Genomic DNA, 21,359 nt, shown 5'->3' on the forward strand with positions numbered 1-21,359 from the left:
CTGCAGAATGTTCAATGTGCACTTGAGAAGAAAGTGTAATCTGCTGTTTTCAGATGGCATGTCCTCTTAATATCAATTAAATATATTCGGTCTATTGTGTCATTTAAAGCTTGTGTTTCCTTATTTTTTTTCATTTTGGATGATCTGTCCATTGGTGAAAGTGGGGTGTTAAAGTCCTCTACTATTATTGTGTTACTGTTGATTTCCCCTTTTATGGCTGTTAGTATTGCCTTATGTATTGAGGTGCTCCTATGTAGGTGCATAAATATTTACAATTGTTATATCTTCTTCTTGGGTTGATCCCTTGATCATTATGTAGTGTCCTTCTTTGTCTCTTGTAATAGTCTTTATTTTAAAGTCTATTTTGCCTGATATGAGAATTGCTACTCCAGCTTTCATTTGATTCCCATTTGCATGGAATATCTTTTTCCATCCCCTCACTTTCAGTCTGTATGTGTCCCTAGGTCTGAAGTGGGTCTCTTGTAGACAGCATAAATATGGGTCTTGTTTTTGTATCCATTCAGCCAGTCCGTGTCTTTTGGTTGGAGCATTACTCCATTCACATATGTGTGTTCCTATTACCATTTTCTTAATAGTTTCGTGTTTGTTTTTGTATGTCCTTTTCTTCTCTTGTGTTTCCAGCTGAGATAAGTTCGTTTAGCATTTGTTTTAAAGCTGGTTTGGTGGTGCTGAATTCTCTTAGCTTTTGCTTGTCTGAATGAGATCTTCCTAGGTAGACTAATCTTGGTTGTAAGTTTTTCTCTTTCATCACTTTAAATATATCATGCCACTCCCTTCTGGCCTGCAGAGTTTCTGCTGAGAACTCAACTGAGAACCTTATGGGGATTCCGTTGTATGTTATTTGTTGCTTTTCCCTTGGTGCTTTTAATATTTTTTCTTTGAATTTAATTTTTGTTATTTTGGTTAATATGTGTCTTGGTTTGTTTCTCTTAGGGTTTATCCTGTTTGGGACTCTCTGCACTTCCTGGACTTGGGTGGCTATTTCCTTTCCCATGTTGGGGAACTTTTCGACTATAATCTCTTCAAATATTTTCTCAGACCCTTTGTCTTTCTCTTCTTCTTCTTGGACCTCTATAATTCGAATGTTGGTGTGTTTAATGTTGTCCCAGAGGTCTCTGAGACTGTCCTCAATTCTCTTCCTTCTTTTTTCTTTATTCTGCTCCATGGCAGTTATTTCCACCATTCTATGTTCCAGCTCACTTATCCATTCTTCTACCTCAGTTATTCTGTTATTGATTCCTTATAGAGTATTTTAAATTTCAGTTATTTTGTTGTTTATTACTGTTTGTTTGCTCTTCAGTTCTTCTAGGTCCTTGTTAAACGTTTTTTGTTTTTTTTTTTTTTTTTTTTTGTGGTACGCGGGCCTCTCACTGTTGTGGCCTCTCCCATTGTGGAGCACAGGCTCCAGACATGCAGGCTCAGCAGCCATGGCTCACGGACCCAGACGCTCTGTGGCATGTGGGATCCTCCTGGACTGGGGCACGAACCCTTGTCCCCTGCATCGGCAGGCAGACTCTCAACCACTGTGCCACCAGGGAAGCCCCGTTAAACGTTTCTTGTATTTTCTCTATTCTATTTCCAAGATTTGGATCATCTTTACTGTGATTACTCTGAATTCCTTTTCAAGTAGACTGCCTATTTCCTCTTCATTTGTTTGGTCTTGTGGGGTTTTACCTTGCTCCTTCATCTGCTGCATATTTCTCTGTCTTCTCGTTTTGTTTAAATTAGTGTGTTTGGGGTCTCCTTGCCGCAGGCTGCAGGGTCATACTTCCTCTTACTTCTGGTGTCTGTCCCCAGTGGGTGAGGTTGGTCCAGTGGCTTGTGTAGGCTTCCTGGTGGGGGGGACTGGTGCCTGTGTTCTGGTGGGTGTGGCTGGATCTTGTCCCTCTGGTGGGCCGAACCATGTCCGTTGATGTGTTTGGGGTGTCTGTGAGCTTCATATCACTTTAGGCATCCTGTCTGCTAATGGGTGGGCTTGTTTTCCTGTCTAGCTAGTTGTTTGGCATGAGGTGTCCAGCATTGGAGCTTGCTGGCTGTTGTGTGGAGCCAGATCTTAGTGTTGAGATGGAGACCTCTGGGAGAGCCCTCACCAATTAATATTCCATAGGGCTGGGAGTTCTCTGGTGGTCCAACATCCTGGACTCAGCTCTCCCACCTCGGAGGCTCAGGCCCAACCCCTGGCCAGAGCACTAAGACCCTGCAAGCCACATAGCATGGAAAAAAAGAAAACGAACAGACAAAACCCCAAGACAAATGGTAAAAGCAAAACTAAACAGATAAAATTACATGAAGAAACACACAATAACATACACTCACAAAAAGACAAATAAAAAAGAGAAAACAAAAAGGCAGAGAGCAACCAAACCAATAAACAAACCTCATAATGAAAACAAACACTAAGAACTAAACTAACAAAAACACAAAATCAAATCAAACACAGAAAGCAAAGTAAAAAAAGGCAAAGAAAGCATAAAACACACAAAAATGATCAAAAGAAAACTAAAAACAAAAGAAAGATGAAAACAAAAGGAAAAATGTACGAAACAACAAAGAAGTAAACATAGAAAAATATAAATTATAGTTTAAAATAAGAGAAAAACAATGCAAAACAAAGAAAAACCAAAACAAGTAAAAACTACAATATAACGAAAAAATACAGTAGAAATAGGAAAAAATAAAATTAAAAATATATTAAAAATAAAAGCATAAAAGAGAATATATAAAGTAAATAAAAATTAAAAGAATAATAAAAAATCAACAAAATTCTTAAAAGTAGCAATAATAATAATATTTTTCTGTGGCTTCAGCTTTCTGTGTCCTTGCCCCCACAGTGAACCATAGCCAGTCCTGCCTACCCAGGAAGTCCTCCAATACTTCTAGGTAGGTCTCTGGACCTGCTGTGGGCACTGTGGCACCAGCTCAGACTCTTATCTGGCCTTACTCCTGTGTGTACTTGCCTCCAAAGTCCACAGTTGCCCCCAAAGTCCACATGCTCAATTGTGGGAACACTCGTCTATTCAGATATTCCCAGGTGCAGTGTTTACCAAGCTGATTGTGGGTGTTTAATCTGCTACTCCTCTGGGTGCTTGGAGAGATTTCCCTTTCTCTTCTTTGGTCGCATGGCACCTGGGGTTCAGCTTTGGCTTTGGCCCCACCTCTGTGTGTGGGCCACCCTCAGGCGTCTGTTCCCTGCCCAGGCAAGAGGGGGCGAAAGCAATGACTAATTAGGGCTCACTTGCTCTCTCAGTTCAGCGAGAGGGATGGATACAGCAGTCACAATTGGGATGTGCTGGGACTGCTTGCAGTGGCAGAGGCAGGCATGAAGCTGCAACAGCCTAGGTGCACCATGCGTTCTCCTGGGGATGTTGGCCCTGGATCACAGGACCCTCAGCAGTGGTGGGCTGCACAGGCTCCTAGGGAGGTGTGGGCATTGACCTGGGTTTGCTCACAGGACCCTTGGTGGCAGTGGCAGCAGCCGTTGCACCCACCTTTCAGGCTCACGCCCACCTCTGGAGCTTGCATAGGTGGTGCCCTGCCATCTGTGAGCACATGAAACAAGAAGCTCATATGGTGGGCCTGCCCCTCTCCTTGTGGACCCCATGACAATGGTCTCTTGCCTCTCTGGCAGGTCCAGACTTTTTCCTGGACTCCCTCCCAGCTAGCTGTGGTATACTAACCCCCTCAAGCTGTCTTTGCACAGCCTGCCCCAGTCCTCTCCCTGGTTTCTGACCTCCAAAGCCTGTACCTCAGCACCCAGTCCCCACCTGACCCAGCAGGTGATCAAATAAGTGTCTCGGGCCAGTGAGTGCTGGTTGGCACTGATCCTCTGTGCAGGATTCTCTCTGCTTTCCCTCAGCACCCCTGTTGCTCCCCTCTCCTCTGAGACTCCAAAGTTCCCCCAATTCCCGCCAGTGAGGGGGCTTCCTAGCATTTGGAAACTTTTCCACCTTCACAGCTCCCTCCCAGAGGTGCAGGTCCCATCCCTATTCTTTTGTCTCTGTTTTTTCTTTTTCCTTTTGCCCTACTCAGGTGCATGGGGATTTTCTTGCCTTTTGGGAAGTCTGAGGTCTTCTACCAGTGTTCAGTAGGTGTTCTGTAGGAGTTGTTCCACATATAGATGTATTTTTGATGAATTTGTGGGGACGAAGGTGGTCTCCATTGTCTTACTCCTCCATCTTGAAGATCCTCCATTTTGAGGTAATTTGTGTAAGATGTGAGGTAATATTGAGGGTTTGTTTTTTTAATATTATGTCCAATTGTTATAGTACAGTTTGCTGAAAAGATGATCCTTAATGTTTTCAATACGGACTATCCTTTAAAAAATGGGCAAATGACTTGAATAGATAGTTCACTAAACAATACATATGTGTGTGTGTGTGTGTGTGTGTATATATATATATATATATATATATATATGTATGTATATGTATATATAGTAGAGAAATGCAAATTAAGACCACAATGAGATAACATTTCACACCGGATGGCTAAAATATGACTAACTGAACAGATACATGCAAAAGAATGAAATTGAACCACATCGTACACTAAATACTAAAACTAACTCAAAATCTATTAAAGACTTGAATGTTAGACCTAAAACCATGAAACTCTGAGATGAAAACATAGCTGGTAAGCTCCTTGTTATTGGTCTTAGCAACGCTTTTAGGGATCTGACTCCAAAGGCAAGGGCAACAAGAGGAAAAATAAACAAATGGGACTACATCAAACTAAAAAGCTTCTGCACGGCAAAGGAAATTATCAACAAAATGAAAAGCCAACCTATTGAATGGAAGAAGGTATGTTCAAGTCATATACCCAATAAGGGGTTGATATCCAAAATATATAAAGAACTCATACAATTCAATTACAAAAAAAAATCTGATTAAAAATGGGCAGAGTATCTGAATAGACATTTTCCCAAAGATGTACAGATGGCCAACAGGCACTTGAAAAGATGCTCAGCATCACTAATCATCAGGGAAATGAAAATCAAAACCACAGTGAGATATCACCTCATGCCAGTTAGAATGACTGTTATAAAAAAGACAAGAAATAACAAGAGTTGATAAGGATGTGGAGGAAGGGGTACCCTTATTCACTGTTGGTGGGAATGTAAATTGGTGCAACCAGTATGGAAAACAGTATAGAGGTTCCTCAAAAAATTAAAAGTAGAACTACCATATGATCCAGGAATTCCATTTTTGGGTATCTATCCAAAGGAAACAAAAACATGAATTAGAAAAGATATATGCACCCCTGTGTTCACTGCAGCATTATTTACAATAGCCAAGATATGGAAGCAACTTAAGTGTCCATCAGTGGATGAATGGATAAAGAAGATATGGTATATATACAATGGAATACTACTCAGTCATTAAAAAGAAAGAAATATTGTCATTTGCAACAACATGGTTGGACCTTGAGGGTATTATGCTAAGTGAAATAAGTCAGAGAAAGACAAATACCACATGATTTCACTTATATGTGAAATTTAAAATACAAAACAAAACTGAACTCAGACTCAGATACAGAGAGCAGATTCCCAGTGGAGGTTGCCAGAGGAAAAGGGGTAAGAGTGGGGGGGGAAATGGGTGACGGGGATCAAGAGGCATAAACTTCCAGTTATAAAATGAATAAGTCATGGGGATGTAATGTATAGTATACGGAATACAGTCAATATTGTGTTAACTTTGTATGGTGACAGATGGTAACTTGACATTGTAGTGATCATTTTGAAATGCATAGAGATGTCAAATCATTATGTTGTACACATGAAACTAATATAATATTGTATGCCAGATACATTTCAATAAAAGAAATCATGGAATCATATACCATACAAAGGTAAATTTTACTGAATGGAAATTTTTTAACATAAAGGAAAAAATTGTCAGTGATCCTCCAATATTGAATCAAGCCAAATTCCTATTCAGATGAGCTATCTTCCTTTGCCCAGGAAGTAGAAAAAGAAGATTGTAGGTGTGGTAGAGTGATCACATCAATTGTTCCAATTTCTCATGCTTTCTTGTAGTCATGAACTTTGCCATAACCTCTGATGTCCTCCCACTCTCTCTGCATCTAGCCATGTAACTTGCTTTATCCAATGGGATGTTAGTAGATGTGAGATAAGTAGATGCTTGAAAGAGCACTTACATGTTTCCATTTGGATTTCTCCTCTTGCCTTCTATCACCACCTTGACAACATGCCAGTCTAGCCTAATGGGACACAAACATGGGAGCAGAATTGAGTCATCAGGGTCATCCCAACTAAGATGGATCAATAGTCAGACAATTACCAGATACGTGAGTGAGTTTGGGGACCAGAACTGCTTAGTCAATTCAGCCAAAATTGCCAGCACACAGACCCTTGAACCTTGATGCTTATTATTCTAGATTTCAAAGTTGTATGTTATGAAACATTATTGTGACCATAGATAACTGGTACAAAAAGTAAGGAATTATGAACCATAAGAAAAAGGCAAAAACCAAGGAAAATGTTAACTTTGGGGAGGTGGGAAACTGTGGGAGTTGGGCACACTTTCTTGAAGTGCTAGTGTCTTAATTTATTTTTTTAAATAAGGAAGGCTATCTGAATAATGCTATGCAGGAATATGAAAACAAGACTGGAGTAGAGCCAATCTAGAGGTATATCATCTTGTGATCAGTTCATGACTTTCCCTAATAATGAAGGTCTCTTCACATCTTTGAATTTTATTCCATGAAATCAAATATGTACAACCTCAGATGAATGTAATAAAATAATTGTAATAAAAACAAAACAAAGACAAAAAGAAAGAAAGAAAGAAGGAAGGAAGGAAGAAAGAAAGAAAAAGAAAGAAAGAAAAAGAAAGAAAGAAAGAAAAATGTAAAATAACAAGTGTTAGTGTAAATATGGAGAATTCTGAATCCTCATACATTGCTACTGGGAATTTTAATGGCGTGGCTAGTGTGGAAAACAGGTTTTCATTTCCTCATAAGGTTAAACATAGAATTACCATGTGACCCAGCAGTTCTACTCCTAAGTATATACTCAGGAGAATTGAAAACAGTTGTTCAAACAAATAGTTATACACAGCTGTTCACAGATCACTATTCACTGTAACCAAAAGATGGGAAGGAGCCAAATGTCCATTAACAGGGGAATTCATAAACCAAGTGTGGTATGTCCATACAATGGAATATTATTCAGCCATTAAAAAGGAATACATTACTGATACATGATACAACATGGATGAACCTTGAAAACATTATGCTAATTGAAATACAGCAGACACCAAAGGCCACATATTGTTTGATTCCATTCATATGAAAAATCCAGTGAGGCAGAAGGTAGATTAGTGGTTGCCAGGGAATGGGAATGGAGGGAATAGGGAATCACTACTTAATGTATAGAGGGTTTCCTTTTGGAGTGATAAAAATATTCTGGAACTAGATAGTGGTGATGGTTGCAAAACACTGTGAATGTACTAAATGCCACTGACTCGTACACTATAAAATGTACATTTTAAAATGAAATTTTATGTTATGTGAATTTTAGCTCAATAAAATAATTGTCCTTGTCACACTATTTATAAAGCTTGTAGACCAGTAAAAAGGCTGAGTGATTAGGAATTTTGTTGGCCTAAACTGGGTGACATGATGACAGGATTTAGATAATCACTGCAAATGTCTAACATTTAAGACCATGTGTTAATCATTTTTAATGGGTAAAAAGAAAAGGTGAATCTTTTGGACCTATTTGATAGTCATGATATTAATTTATCTAATAACAAATACATCCCAGTCTATCACCAGTTGTCCCACCCAAAGTGCATTTACTGGCTCATTGCATTCTAACCCTCAAAAATGCTTGGTTAGTGCCAGAAATAGGGCATCCAGGCATGACATCCTATTCCAAACCAAAGTCTACTGGCTATATAACCACAAGGTTTCATCATATACAAGCAGTAACAACACTGCCTGTGCCTTTCAAGCTGGGGCAGTATACCACAAGAAAGTTATATTCCCAAGACCATCCCCGAACTTAAAGCGCTGCCCCAAGGTGCTACTTTTAATTATCAACATTAAGAAAGAATTGTTTAAAACTTTATACTTTTAAATCAACTATACTTCAATAAGAAGGTTAAAAATAAGTTAAAAAATAAAACTTTATACTTTCCAGTTAGCATAATTGTTCTTCTAAGAAAACAAAAAAAAAAACCCAGTTGTTTTTATATTAAATTTATATTATTTAGTTACCATTTTATAATATTGACCTATAGACTTTTGGTTCTGAAAATTCTTAGTTGTGTGTGCCTATACAGTTCATCACAGAATCCTTGGCTTCCTGGGCCTCCACGCATTAAATGCCTATAGTGCACCATATTTACTGTAATAGCCAAAAATTCCCCTATACATTTCCACATACCCACAGGAAGTCACTCTAGTTTAGAATGACATGATACCATAAAAATGCACCACCACAGGTATGGTTCTTAAAATAGAGTGTTTGATTTTATACATTTCCAATTTTAAAAGTCAGATACATTTAAATTATCTTAAATATTTTATTAATTTATTTGTTTTACTATTTTACTGATGTACAAATACATACTCTATTCCAAGAACTAAGCTGTAAAGAGTATGATTTCATGATTTTTTACCTATATTTACACCTATATAATCACCATCCAGGTTAAGATTTTGAACATTTCCAACACCTCAGGAATCTCTTTCATACCCTTTCCCAATCAGCTTCCTATCAGACATAACCACTAGTCTTTCTATCACCATAGATTAGTTTTGCCTATTTTTGAGCCTCACACAAAAAAGGAATCATAGTATGCACTGTTCTGTGTAAGCCTTTCACTCAGTGCAGTGTTTTCCAGATTCATTCATGTTGATGTATGTTTCAGTTATTCATTCCCTTTTACTGCTGTTAGTTATTCTCTTTTATCACAGTTGATTTATCCATTCACCAATTAAAGGACACTTGTGTTGTTACCATTTATTTCTATTATGAATAAAGCTGCTATGAACAATCTTGTACCTGTCTTTTGGCATACACACAAACACACATACATATACACACACACACACACACACTCATTGTTCTCTTAGGTATATAACTGGGAATGGAATTGCTGAGTCATAGGGCGGCACATATTTAGCTTATGTAGATAATGCCAAACAGTTTTCCAAAGTGGTTGCATAAATCTACACTCGCACCAAGATCTTCAGATCCTCAAAATGCACCATAAAGGAAGTAAAGAGGAAAGCCACAGACTGGTAGAAAATATTCAACAAAGGACTAGTATACAAAATACATAAATTACTATTCAAATCATTACAAAATCAATAATAAAAAAGACACATAACCCAATTATTTTTTAATGGACAAAGACTTGAATAGGCATTTCACAGGAAGATACCCAAATGGCCAATAAACTCATAAAAAGGTGCTGAATGTCATTAGTAATCAAAGGAGTGCAAATTAAAATCAGAATAACATACTGCTACACACTATCTAGAATAGTTAAAAATTTAAAGATTGGCTATATCAAATATTTCTAAATGATTTAAGAAATTGGACTTGTAAAAGAGACTTTAATTACTTGTTATTATCCAGCACTGTTACACCAGTCTTGTGAAGTAAGTATTATTTCCTCTGTTTTACAGACAAAGAAACTTAGGTTGAGAGTATCTGATTTTCCAAAGTGATTTTTGAACTATTAAATGGCAGAGATTAAGTTTAAATCCAGAGAATGTGATCACAGATCTTTCTCTTTTTCACCTCTGCCTACCCTTTGGCCCAAACAGAAGAAAACTTACAGGTTTGTATTACTTTGGAAAATCATTGGCATTTTTTTTGCCAGATTAGCAAAGTGTAGCACAAACATGGCAACAAGCTCCATACCAGACTAAAAATTTCTGAAATAGTGAGAATATCCAAATTTCTATTCATTTGAAAAATTATTATAGAATGTGAAGACAATGTTGCAAGTAGTCTCATCCAGCTTCTCCAAGAGTGTCACCTATGAAAAATACTCACAACTTAATAAGAAGCATAGTTTATCATCAACAGGGTCCTGGCAACAAGGTATCACATATCAACATGCAATATCGTATTATGGTATAATGGAGTGGAAATGGCATAAGTCTTGGGGTCAAGTGAACTGGGTTTGGGGCTTAGTTTTGCTGCTTTTATTAGTTGAGTGAGTGTAACCATAGATAAGGTACTTAATCTAAGTTTTATTTTCTTTAGTTATAAAACAATATTACCTATCACATAGAGTTATGAATATTTAGATAAAAGCCAAATAAGATAAATGAGATAATTATCCAGAGAAAGTTATAAACCAAATTGGTACCTGAGCTTCAAGGATAGGTAACAAATATTTTCATCCAAATAGTTATTGTTGTTTTTAATCTTTTCTGTGAATTTTGGAAAGTAAAGTCTTGCCTCTCACTTCTCCTTCCAGTTCCACCTGTCCTATACCGACAAGGAGCGCTATGAAAATGAAGAGAGACCTGAGGTCCAGAAGCAGATGCTTTCTGATATGGCCAAGAAGCTACCAGTTTACACAAGAACTGGGAGTGGAGGTCAGTTCATCCAAAGTCGCTTAGAGAGGCAGATCAACAAGGATCTCAGAAAGACTGAGTCATAAATATCCTCAATCTAGCCCACTTTTTCCTCCTTTCTTCTGAAGAACACTGTGGAGTTTTTTCTCAACATTTTATTATAAAAAAGGTCAAACATTTACCCAAGATGGAATAATTATAAACATCTGTATACCCACCACTGGAGTCACCACTAACATTTTACTATATCTCTTTATCACATATCTGTCCACAAATCCATCCCTCTATCCATCATCCATCAAGATATCTTATTTAAAAAATTTTTTTTTACTGAAGTATAGTTGATGTACAATGTAGTGTTAGTTTCTGGTATACAATAAAGTGATTCAATTAAACATACATAAATGTGTGTGTGTGTATATATATATATATATGTATATATATACTTTTTCATATTCTTTTCCATTATGGTTTATTACAGGATATTGAATATAGTTCTCTGTGGTATGCAGTAGGTCCTTGCTGTTTATTTCATATATACTAGTTTGTATCTGCTAATACCAAACTCCTAATTTATCCCTCCCCACCTCCTTTCCACTTCGGTAATGATAAATTTGTTTTCTATGACTGTGAGTCTGTTTCTGTTTTGTAAATAAGTTAATTTCTAACATTTTTTTAGATTCCACATATAAGTGATATCATATGGTACTTGTCTTTCTCTCTTATTTCATTTAGTATGATCATCTCTAGGTCCATCCATGTTGCTGCAAATGGCATTATTTCATTCTTTTTTATTGCTGAGTAGTACTCCATCATATATATATACCACATCTTCTTTATCTATTCATCTGTTGATCGACATTTAGGTTGCTTCCATGTCCTGGCTATTGTAAATAGTGCTGTAATGAACATGTAGGGTGCATGTATCTTTTCGAAGTATGCTTTTCTCTGGATATACGCCCAGGAATGGGATTGCTGTATCATATGGTAGTTCTATTTTTAGTTTTTTAAGGAACCTCCATACTGTTCATTATAGTGATTGTACCAATTTATATTCCCACCAACAGTGTAGGAGGGTTCCCTTTTCTCCACACCCTCTCCAGCATTTGTTATTTGTAGATTTTTAATGATGGCAAGCCATTTTATTTTTTGATGCATTTCAAAGTAAGTAGCCGATATCAATACACATCCACCTAAATATTTTATTATTCTTTTTTGGGTGAAATTTACATACAAAACATGCACAAATCTTAAGTGTACCATTCAGTATTTTGACAAATGTACACACCTGTGTAACTAAAACCTCTGAAAACATTACCACACCCCAAAAAGTTCTCTCATGCTCCTTCCCAGTCAAGCCCACCACCACAACCAAAGACAACCACTATTCTGATAGTTTTCCACCATAGATTACTTCTACCTGCTCTAGAATTTCGTATAAATGGAATCATACAGTATGTACTGTTGTATCTGGCTTCTTTTATTCAGCATAATGTTCTTGAGACTCATTCACACTCCTGTGTATTTCATTCCTTTTACTGCTGAGTAGTATTTCTTTTTTTTTACATCATTTTTTTCATCTTTATTGGAATATAATTGCTTTACAATGTTGTGTTAGTTTCTGCTGTACAAAAAGGTGAATCAGCTATATGTATACATATATCCCCATATCCCCTCCCTCTTGAGCCTCCCTCCCACCCTCCCTATCCTACCCCTCTAGGTCATCACTGGGCATCGAGCTGATCTCCCTGTGCTATGCAGCAGCTTCCCACTAGCCATCCATTTTACATTTGGTAGTGTATATATGTCAATGCTACTACCTCACTTCGTCCCAGCTTCCCCTTCCCCTACTGTGTCAAGTCCATTCTCTATATCTGTGTCTTTATTCCTGCCCTGCCATTAGGTTCATCAGTACCGGTTTTTTAGACTCCATATATATGCGTTAGCATACGGTATTTGTTTTTCTCTTTCTGACTTACTTCACTCTATATGACGGACTCTAGGTCCATCCACCTCATTACAAAAACAATTTCATTAGTTTCTATGGCTGAGTAATATTCCATTGAATATATGTGCCACAACTTCTTCATCCATTCATCTGTCAATGGACATTTAGGTTGCTTCCGTTTCCTGGCTATTGTAAATAGTGCTGCAATGAACATTGTGGTACATGTATCTTTTACAGTTATGGTTTTCACAGGGTATATGCCCAGTAGTGGGATAGCTGGGTCATATGGTAGTTGTATTTTTAGTTTTTTAAGGAACCTCCATACTGTTCTCCACAGTGGCTGTATCAACTTACATTCCCACCAACAGTATAGGAGAGTTCCCTTTTCTCCACACCCTCTCTAGCATTTATTGTTTGTAGATTTTTTGATGATAGCCATTCTGACCGGTGTGAGGTGATACCTCATTACAGTTTTGATTTGCATTTCTCTAATGATTAGTGATGCTGAGCATCTTTTTATGTGTTTATTGGCAATCTGTATGTCTTCTTTGGAGAAATGTCTATTTAGGTCTTCTGCCCATTTTTGGTTTGGGTTGTTTGTTTTTTTGATATTGAGCTGCATGAGCTGCTTGTATATTTTGGAGATTAATCCTTTGTCAGTTTCTTTGTAGATATTTTCTCCCATTCTGAGGGTTGTCTTTTCATCTTGTTTATCGTTTCCTTTGCTGTGCAAAAGCTTTGAAGTTTCATTAGGTCCCATTTGTTTATTTTTGTTTTTATTTCCATTACTCTAGGAGGTGGGTCAAAAAGGATCTTGCTATGATTTATGTCTTAGAGTGTTCTTCCTATGTTTTCCTCTAATAGTTTTATAGCGTCTGGCCTTACATTTAGGTCTTTAATCCATTTTGAGTTTATTTTTGTGTATGGTGTTAGGGAGTGTTCTAATTTCATTCTTTTACATGTAGCTGTCCAGTTTTCCCAGCACCACTTATTGAAGAGGCTGTCTTTTCTACATTGTATATTCTTGCCTCCTTTATCAAAGATAAGGTGACCAGGGCTTCCCTGGTGGCGCAGTGGTTGAGAGTCCACTTGCCGATGCAGGGGACACAGGTTCGTGCCCCGGTCCGGGAAGATCCCACATGCCACGGAGTGGCTAGGCCCGTGAGCAATGGCCGCTGAGCCTGCGCATCCGGAGCCTGTGCTCCGCAACAGGAGAGGCCACAACAGTGAGAGGCTCACTTACCATAAAAAAAAAGAAAAAAAAAAAAAGATAATGTGACCATATGTGCATGGGTTTATCTCTGGACTTTCTATCCTGTTCCATTGATCTATATTTCTGTTTGTTTGCCAGTACCATTCTGTCTTGATTACTGTAGCTTTGTAGTATTGTCCGAAGTCAGGGAGCCTGACTCCTCCAGCTTCATTTTTCTTTCTGAAGATTGCTTTGTCTGTTTGGGTCTTTTGTGTTTCCATACAAATTGTAAAATTTTTTGTTCTAGCTCTGTGAAAAATGCCATTGGTAATTTGTAGGGATGGCATTGAATCTGTAGGTTGCTTTGGGTAGTATAGTCATTTTCACAATACTGATTCTTCCAATCCAAGAACATGGTGTATCTCTCCATCTGTCTGTATCATCTTTGATTTCTTTCATCGGTGTCTTATAGTTTTCTGCATGCTAGTCTTTTGCCTCCTTAGGTAGGTTTATTCCTAAGTATTTTGTTCTTTTTTTTGCAGTGGTAAATGGGAGTGTTTCCTTAATTTCTCTTTCTTATTTTTCATTGTTATTGTGTAGGAATGCAAGAAATTTCTGTGCATTAATTTTGTATCCTGCAGCTTTACCAAATTTGATTTACTCTAGTAGTTTTCTGGTGGCATCTTTAGGATTCTCTATGTATAGTATCATGTCATCCATAGACAGTGACAGTTTTACTTCTTTTCCAATTTGTATTCATTTTATTTCTTTTTCTTCTCTGATTGCCATAGCCAAAACTTCCAAAACTATGTTGAATAATGGTGAGAGTGGGCACCCTTGTCTTGTTCCTGATCTTAGAGGAAATACTTTCAGTTTTTCACCATTTTGAATTATGTTGGCTGTGGGTTTGTCATATGTGGCTTTTATTATGTTGAGGTAGGCTCCCTCTCTGCCCACTTTCTGGAGACTTTTTATCATAAATATGTGTTGAGTTTTGTCAAAAGCTTTTCTGCATCTATTGAGATGATCATATGGTTTTTATCCTGCAGTTTTTTAATATGGTGTATCACATCGATTGATTTGTGTATATTGAAGAATCCTTGCATTCATGGGATAAACCCCGCTTGATCATGGTGTGTGATCCTTTTAATGTGCTGTTGGATTCTGTTTGCTAGTATTTTGTTGAGGATTTTTGCATCTATGTTCATCAATGATATTGGCCTGTATTTTTCTTTTTTTGTCACATCTTTGTCTGGTTTTGCTATCAGGGTGAGTGATGGGGGCCTCATAAAATGAGTTTGGGAGTGTTCCTCCCTCTGATATATTTTGGAAGAATTTGAGAAGGATAGATGTTAGCTCTTCTCTAAATGTTTGATAGAATTCTCCTGTGAAGCCAACTGGCCCTGGGCTCTTGTTTTTTGGAAGATTTTTAATCATAGTGTCAATTTCAGTGCTTGTGATTAGTCTGTTTATATTTTCTATTTATTCCTGTTTCGGTCTTGGAAAGTTGTACTTTTCTAAGAATTTGTCCATTTCTTCTAGGTTGTCCATTTTATTGGCATATATTTGCTTGTGGTAGTCTCTCATGAACCTTTGTATTTCTCCAGTGTCAGTGAGTAACTTCTTTTTCATTTCTAATTTTATTGATTTGAGCCCTCTTCCTTTTTTTCTTTGAGTCTCGCTAAAGGTTTATCAATTTTGTTTATCTTTTCAAAGAACCATCTTTTAGTTTGATTGGTCTTTGCTATTGTTTCCTTCATTTCTTTTTCATTTATTTCTGATCTGATCTTTGATTTCTTTCCTTCTGCTAAGTTTAGGTTTTTATTGTTCTTCTTTCTCTAATTGCTTTAGGTGTAAGGTTAGGTTGTTTATTTGAGATTTTTCTAGCTTCTTGAGGTAACATTGTATTTCTATAAACTTCCATCTTAGAACTGCTTTTGCTGCACCCCATAGGTTTTGGGTCCTAGTATTTTCATTGTCATTTCTGAGTAGTATTTCATTGTATGAATATCATATTTTCTTTATCAGTTCACCAGTTGATGCTCAAGTGGGTTGTTTCCAGTGCTCAACTATTATGAGTAAATCTGCTATGAAATTCTTGTACAAGTGATTGTGCAGATATGTCTTCATTTTTCTTCAGTAATACTCACTATGGAGTTTTATTGTTAGTTTTCATATGCATGAGTAGAACAGTACTGGCTGAGCAATTCTCCTCGTTTTATTTATTTTTTTAATACATTTATTTATTTATTTTGGGCTTAGTTGGGTCTTTGTTGCTGCGCGTGGCCTTTCTCTAGTTGCAGCGACTGGGGGCTACTCTTCATTGCAATGCACGGGCTTCTCATTGCAGTGGCTTCTCTTGTTGCGGAGCTCAGGCTCTAGGTGTGCAGTCTTCAGTAGTTGTGGCTCGTGGGCTCTAGAGCACAGGCTCAGTAGTTGTGGCTCGCAGGCTCTAGAGCACAGGCTCAGTAGTTTTCATGCATGGGCTTAGTTGCCCCTCAGCATGTGGCAGCTTCCCAGACCAGGGCTCAAACCCGTGTCCCCTGCACTGGCAAGCAGATTCTTAACCACCGTGCCACCAGGGAAGCCCTCTCCACCTTTTAAAATTTGAAAACGAATGCTTTTTTGACAAGTAATTCTAATGTTTCTAATAAGGAAGTTTGTGTTTCAAGGCTCTGGGAAGTATACTGTTGGACACTTACGTTCATCTATTTATCATTTATTTATTCAACCAATATTTATTAAGATCCCATATGACAATTGGGGATGTCTTAATATAGTCTGGGTATTAGATGATATTAAAGATTTATTGTTTACTTTGTTAGAGCAATAATGTCATGGTGGTTATGGTTTATTTAAAAGTCTTCATGCATACTGAAGTATATTGAAAAGGAGACAGACAGGAAATTTTCTATATAATTTCAAACAGTAGTAAACAGAATGGTGCGATAGAGCAGAGATTACAAACTAGAAGTATATGGAAGGAATTGGACCCAGAGATATATTCTGTTTGACCTCTAATGTGTCTTTTAAAACTTCGCATTTTTACTAATTTTTAACAATTAGAATATTTCTGCATGAAAATCCACAATTTTTGCCTACTCTTGAAAACTCAGACACTGGTAACATTCGATCTGCATTTCCCCATGGCAAAAATTAGCTAGAGCTGAGTAGTAGCCGCTCTTTTTAAACACAGCACAAATTCTCAGGTTCTTCACTCACTACTCACTGTTCCCTGGACCCTTGAAGCATTTGTTTGCAGTGCTCATGATATAGAGTAATAGAGAAGGCTTCTCTGAGGCAATGTCATTTGATCTGAGACCTTAATAAGAAAAAGTAGCTTGCAGGAATTCCCTGGTGGTCCAGTGGTTAGGACTCAGTGCTTTCACTATTGGGGCCAGGTTCAATCACTGGTCAGAGAACTAAGATCCCACAATCCATGCAGAGCCACCAAAAAAAAAAAAAAGTAACTTGCCATGCTAAGGGTTTGGAACTCCATTGAAGGTTTTTAGTGGAGAGTGATATGATCTGATTTAGATTTTAACAAATCACCTGGCTATTCTGTAGAGAATGTATTGTGAGGGGGCAAGAGTGAAAGCAAATAATTAGGCAGCTATTGCAGTCATCTAAGTTAGAGGTGATGGTGGCTTAAACTGGACAGTGGTGTTTGACCGTATCTTTAAAAACATGTTGAAGGAACTAAACATGCATGTCCCTCTCCCCTCCTTGTTACCTCAGTTATACGCATACTTTGGTCACCACCACCACCACATTGCTAGAATGAACACAGAAACTCTGCTGAATTAATAGTTCATTATGTTGAATCAGTTATGTGTGCTTAAGGTACACTTTAGGTTTAATTATTATATTAGCTCAAATTTTCATAATTTTAGTTGTTACACTTAATAATCACATAAACAGTCATACTCTATCAATGAACACAGAGAAAATTAGAAGGAAAGGAAAATGTCTTTCATGCAAGGAAATAAAGAAGGAAGGAGGTAGAGAGGGAAGGAGAACTGATTTTTTATATCATACTTACAAAGTGAAAAGAATCCTGAACTAAAGGGTCAGAAAAACTGTACTAGTCACAGCCTTGCCACTTGCTTACTGTGTGATTTTGTGTAAGTTACTTGACATGGCTCAGGTCTTTATTTTCTACATCTGTGGAATGGTCAATTGAACTCATTTGTTCTAGAATGTCTCTTCTATTCTTCAAATTCTTATTCTAAGAACTACCTTCTTTACCATGCTTTAGGAGTTTTATCCACCTCATACAATCCAACCTCTGGAGACAGGAGATAAATTATGAATCCTGTTTTCAGATAGGAAAGTTGGAATAAACAGAGGCTAAATGATTTTCCCAAGATAACTCAAGCAATTGACAGTATAGTTTGTTTCATAATACAGAATTTTATGATCAGATATCCAGATATGAAAACTTTTCCCCTTACACTCATCCCCCAAAAGATGCTTTTAAGATTGATCCAACCGGGAAAAAAATACATACCACAATTCTCTTATGTGATCTGTCTTTTGCTTGGTAACTTGAAATGAGATGAGTTTGAGTGCCTGTAATCAGTGTATAACAAGTCACCCAGATTTGCTAGTAAGATATATGGTGTCATATTGATCCCTAACCAGTGCTAACCACCTTATTTTTCCTATAGCCGTAAGGTTCTGTGACCGGTGCCATTTGATCAAGCCAGATCGCTGCCACCACTGCTCTGTCTGTGCCATGTAAGTGACAGCCATAATTCCCCTGGGCTGAGCTTGGCCACTGATGGTTGCCTTAAAAACCAAGTGACTTATCCTAACATGTTGATCCTAAAGAGCATTTCCTTTCAATCATAATGAGCACATGCCAAATACCCTCACAGGGATGATGATGATTCAAACTATTATAAAGATAGGAAAGAGAAATAAAACTGCATTTTAAAAAATAAACATTTTATTTTAGAACAGTTTTAGATTTATAGAATCATTGTAAAGATAGTTCTTATATGCCCCACACCATTTTCCATGTAATATCTTACATTAATATGGTACATTTCTTACAATTAATGAACCAGCATTGATTTTTTATTTTTAGCCAAAATCCATACTCTATTTAGATTTTCTCAGTTTTTCCCTGAAGTCCTTGTTCTGTTACAGGATCCTATCCAGGATACCGTATTACATTTAGTTGTCATGTCTTCTAGGCTCCTCTTAGCTGTGATAGTTTCTCAGACTTTACTTGTTTTTGATAACCTTGACGGTTTTTAGAATTGTTGGGTATTTTGCAGACTATCCCTCAGGTGGGATTTGTCTGATATTTTTCTCATAATTAGATTTAGATAATGTCTTTTGGGGGAGGAAGACCAGAGAGATTAAGTGCCATTCTCATTATATCATATCAAGGGTACGTACTATAGACATGACTTATCACTGCAATGTTAATCTTAATCATCTGACTGAGGCAGTGTTTGCCAGATTTCTCCACTGTAAAGTTACTCTTCTTCCACCCCCACTCCATACTGTACTCTTTAGAAGGAAATCTCTGTGTACAGCCAACACTAAAGGAATGAGAAGTTATGCTTCCCCCACCCTGCCTTGCAGGCAGAGTATCTACATAAATTATTTGGAATTCCTCTACATGGGAGATTTGTCTCTTTTCCCTCATTTATTTATTAAATCATTTACTTATATCAATATGTGGGCATGGACAATCATTTTACATTTGGGGTTATAAGTCAATACTACTTTATTTTGTTACTCAAATTGCTCCAGCTTTGTAAAATCCCATTTTTATACTAATAAATATAAGCTTCATGTCCTTCTTCTTGAGTGCTTGTTCCATCCATGTTTCTCTTACCCTTGATTCAAGCACAGGCTGCAGTCATGTTTTCTTCTTTACTTTTATTAAACTAAGTAAATAAAATGAGGAGAGGTATCTTGGACCTACCCTCTGTGTCAGTATCCTAGAGTTCCCTTTAAAAAATGCCTTTTTAAGGTTGGAATTTTAGTCATGTAACTTGCTGCCAGCATGATCCTAAAGTTTTGTGATTGGCTCATCCTAGGAACAACTGAGGACAGAATAGTTTTGGAGAAGCTATAGTGGAAATCTAAGAATGAGTGTACTGGGACCATGTAAAAATACTGGTGATACCCTGAGTTCAATTCTGAAGTTTATCACACTGTATTTTCTTCCTTTTGTAGGTGTGTATTAAAAATGGATCATCATTGCCCTTGGTATGTCCTTTTGATTAATTTCTCCCCTCTAATAGGGTCAAAGTTGTTCAATGCCTACTTTCCTAAGCATAGTTGTAAAATGCCTGTTTCCCCTACCATAATTCACTGGGCTTTGTATTTGTGTGGGGAACAGGGAAGGCGTAACATTTTAAAGCAAGAATAAATATACCATCAAAGGTGTGATAGTGAATTCCTGGTGTCACAGAGCTAATGGTCTCTTGTCCATTAGCTATAATAACGAAAGAGAGTACAGATAGTTGTCCCCTTTGACATTACATAATTCAGTTCTTTTTTTAGCTGTCTTGATGTTTGAAAAACTCTAGATTGTTAATTTAAGCAATTCTCCAAATTTTGTATGTCTGACCTAGAGAACCAGTATGAAATCATCTAACTATAAAGAGAACATGCCATAATATACTAAGTATAGCTGCGGAGATTGTAGTAGGTTTTCAGCATCCAAGATCCAGGTTTGCTTGGGTGTGTCAGGAACCAGTCCAGAACTGTTAGGTAGGCCAGCTGTCTCTGTGTCTGTAAATAAAAGGAAAAACAAGTGAGACATGAACTTGTGTTTCCAGTCTGTTCCTATTAAGGCACTTAAATTTCTGTTGAGTTTCTACACAACAGATAATGAAGCAGCAGGGGTAACACAGTTCACTCTGTATCAGTGTGTTCTAAATCAATGGATCCTGATTTCAAATTAGTTTTTCTTTTTTTCCTTTTTTAGGGTTAATAACTGCATTGGATTTTCCAACTATAAATTCTTCCTTCAGTTCTTAGCTTATTCTGTTCTCTATTGCCTGTACATTGCTACAACGGTCTTCAGCTATTTCATCAAATACTGGAGAGTAAGTTAAAAAATCCAGAAGGGTCCCCCCACCAAGAATAAATACACACCTATTCCAATCTGTGACATTGTTCACATTATCTTTTTCTTTTTTACATTTTGAAGTAGCTAATACTGAAGTAATCAGAAGGGAAAGCACAGAAAACAAGTTTCCCACATTAAATATTCTGAGATTTAAGAGGCTGTTATTTAGATGTCAGTTAAAGTTTCTATCATACATGAGAATCTTGTTGGGCCTCCAGGAACCTAATCTCTTGAGACTTACTGATTCTTTACAATGTATTTATCTAATCAAGTTTTAAAAATCTACTTCTTACCAATTTTAGATTTGAAAAATCTTGAAACTAATTCTAAATCCCTAGTTTCCTAAGAAAAAGGCTGACAAAGCACTCCCTCGTTGTCAGAAAATACTTTCTAAATCCCTGTTCAAAGGAAGTTGCAAAATTCCTACTGGACAGAAAGATTCATTAACTCATTCAAAATGAAAAGGGAGAGTCTTATTTGAACTTTGTATGACAAACTCTGGGTAGGGTATAAGGAGAACTGAGTTCTAATACTGG

At 37.2% G+C, this 21,359-nt stretch overlaps 1 protein-coding gene across 1 annotated transcript in view; it reads left to right on the plus strand.

Annotated features, from left to right (window-relative positions):
• Positions 1 to 21,359, plus strand: part of ZDHHC15 (zinc finger DHHC-type palmitoyltransferase 15) — a 115,637-nt gene that overhangs the window by 50,284 nt on the left and 43,994 nt on the right. The window contains exons 4-7 of the mRNA XM_060137053.1: positions 10,485 to 10,605; positions 18,395 to 18,464; positions 19,923 to 19,955; positions 20,680 to 20,800. Coding sequence (XP_059993036.1) covers positions 10,485 to 10,605; positions 18,395 to 18,464; positions 19,923 to 19,955; positions 20,680 to 20,800 — 345 coding nt within the window. The remainder of the gene's footprint in view (positions 1 to 10,484; positions 10,606 to 18,394; positions 18,465 to 19,922; positions 19,956 to 20,679; positions 20,801 to 21,359) is intronic.

This window comes from Lagenorhynchus albirostris, chromosome X (genome assembly GCF_949774975.1).
Source record: "Lagenorhynchus albirostris chromosome X, mLagAlb1.1, whole genome shotgun sequence".
Taxonomy (NCBI): domain Eukaryota; kingdom Metazoa; phylum Chordata; class Mammalia; order Artiodactyla; family Delphinidae; genus Lagenorhynchus; species Lagenorhynchus albirostris.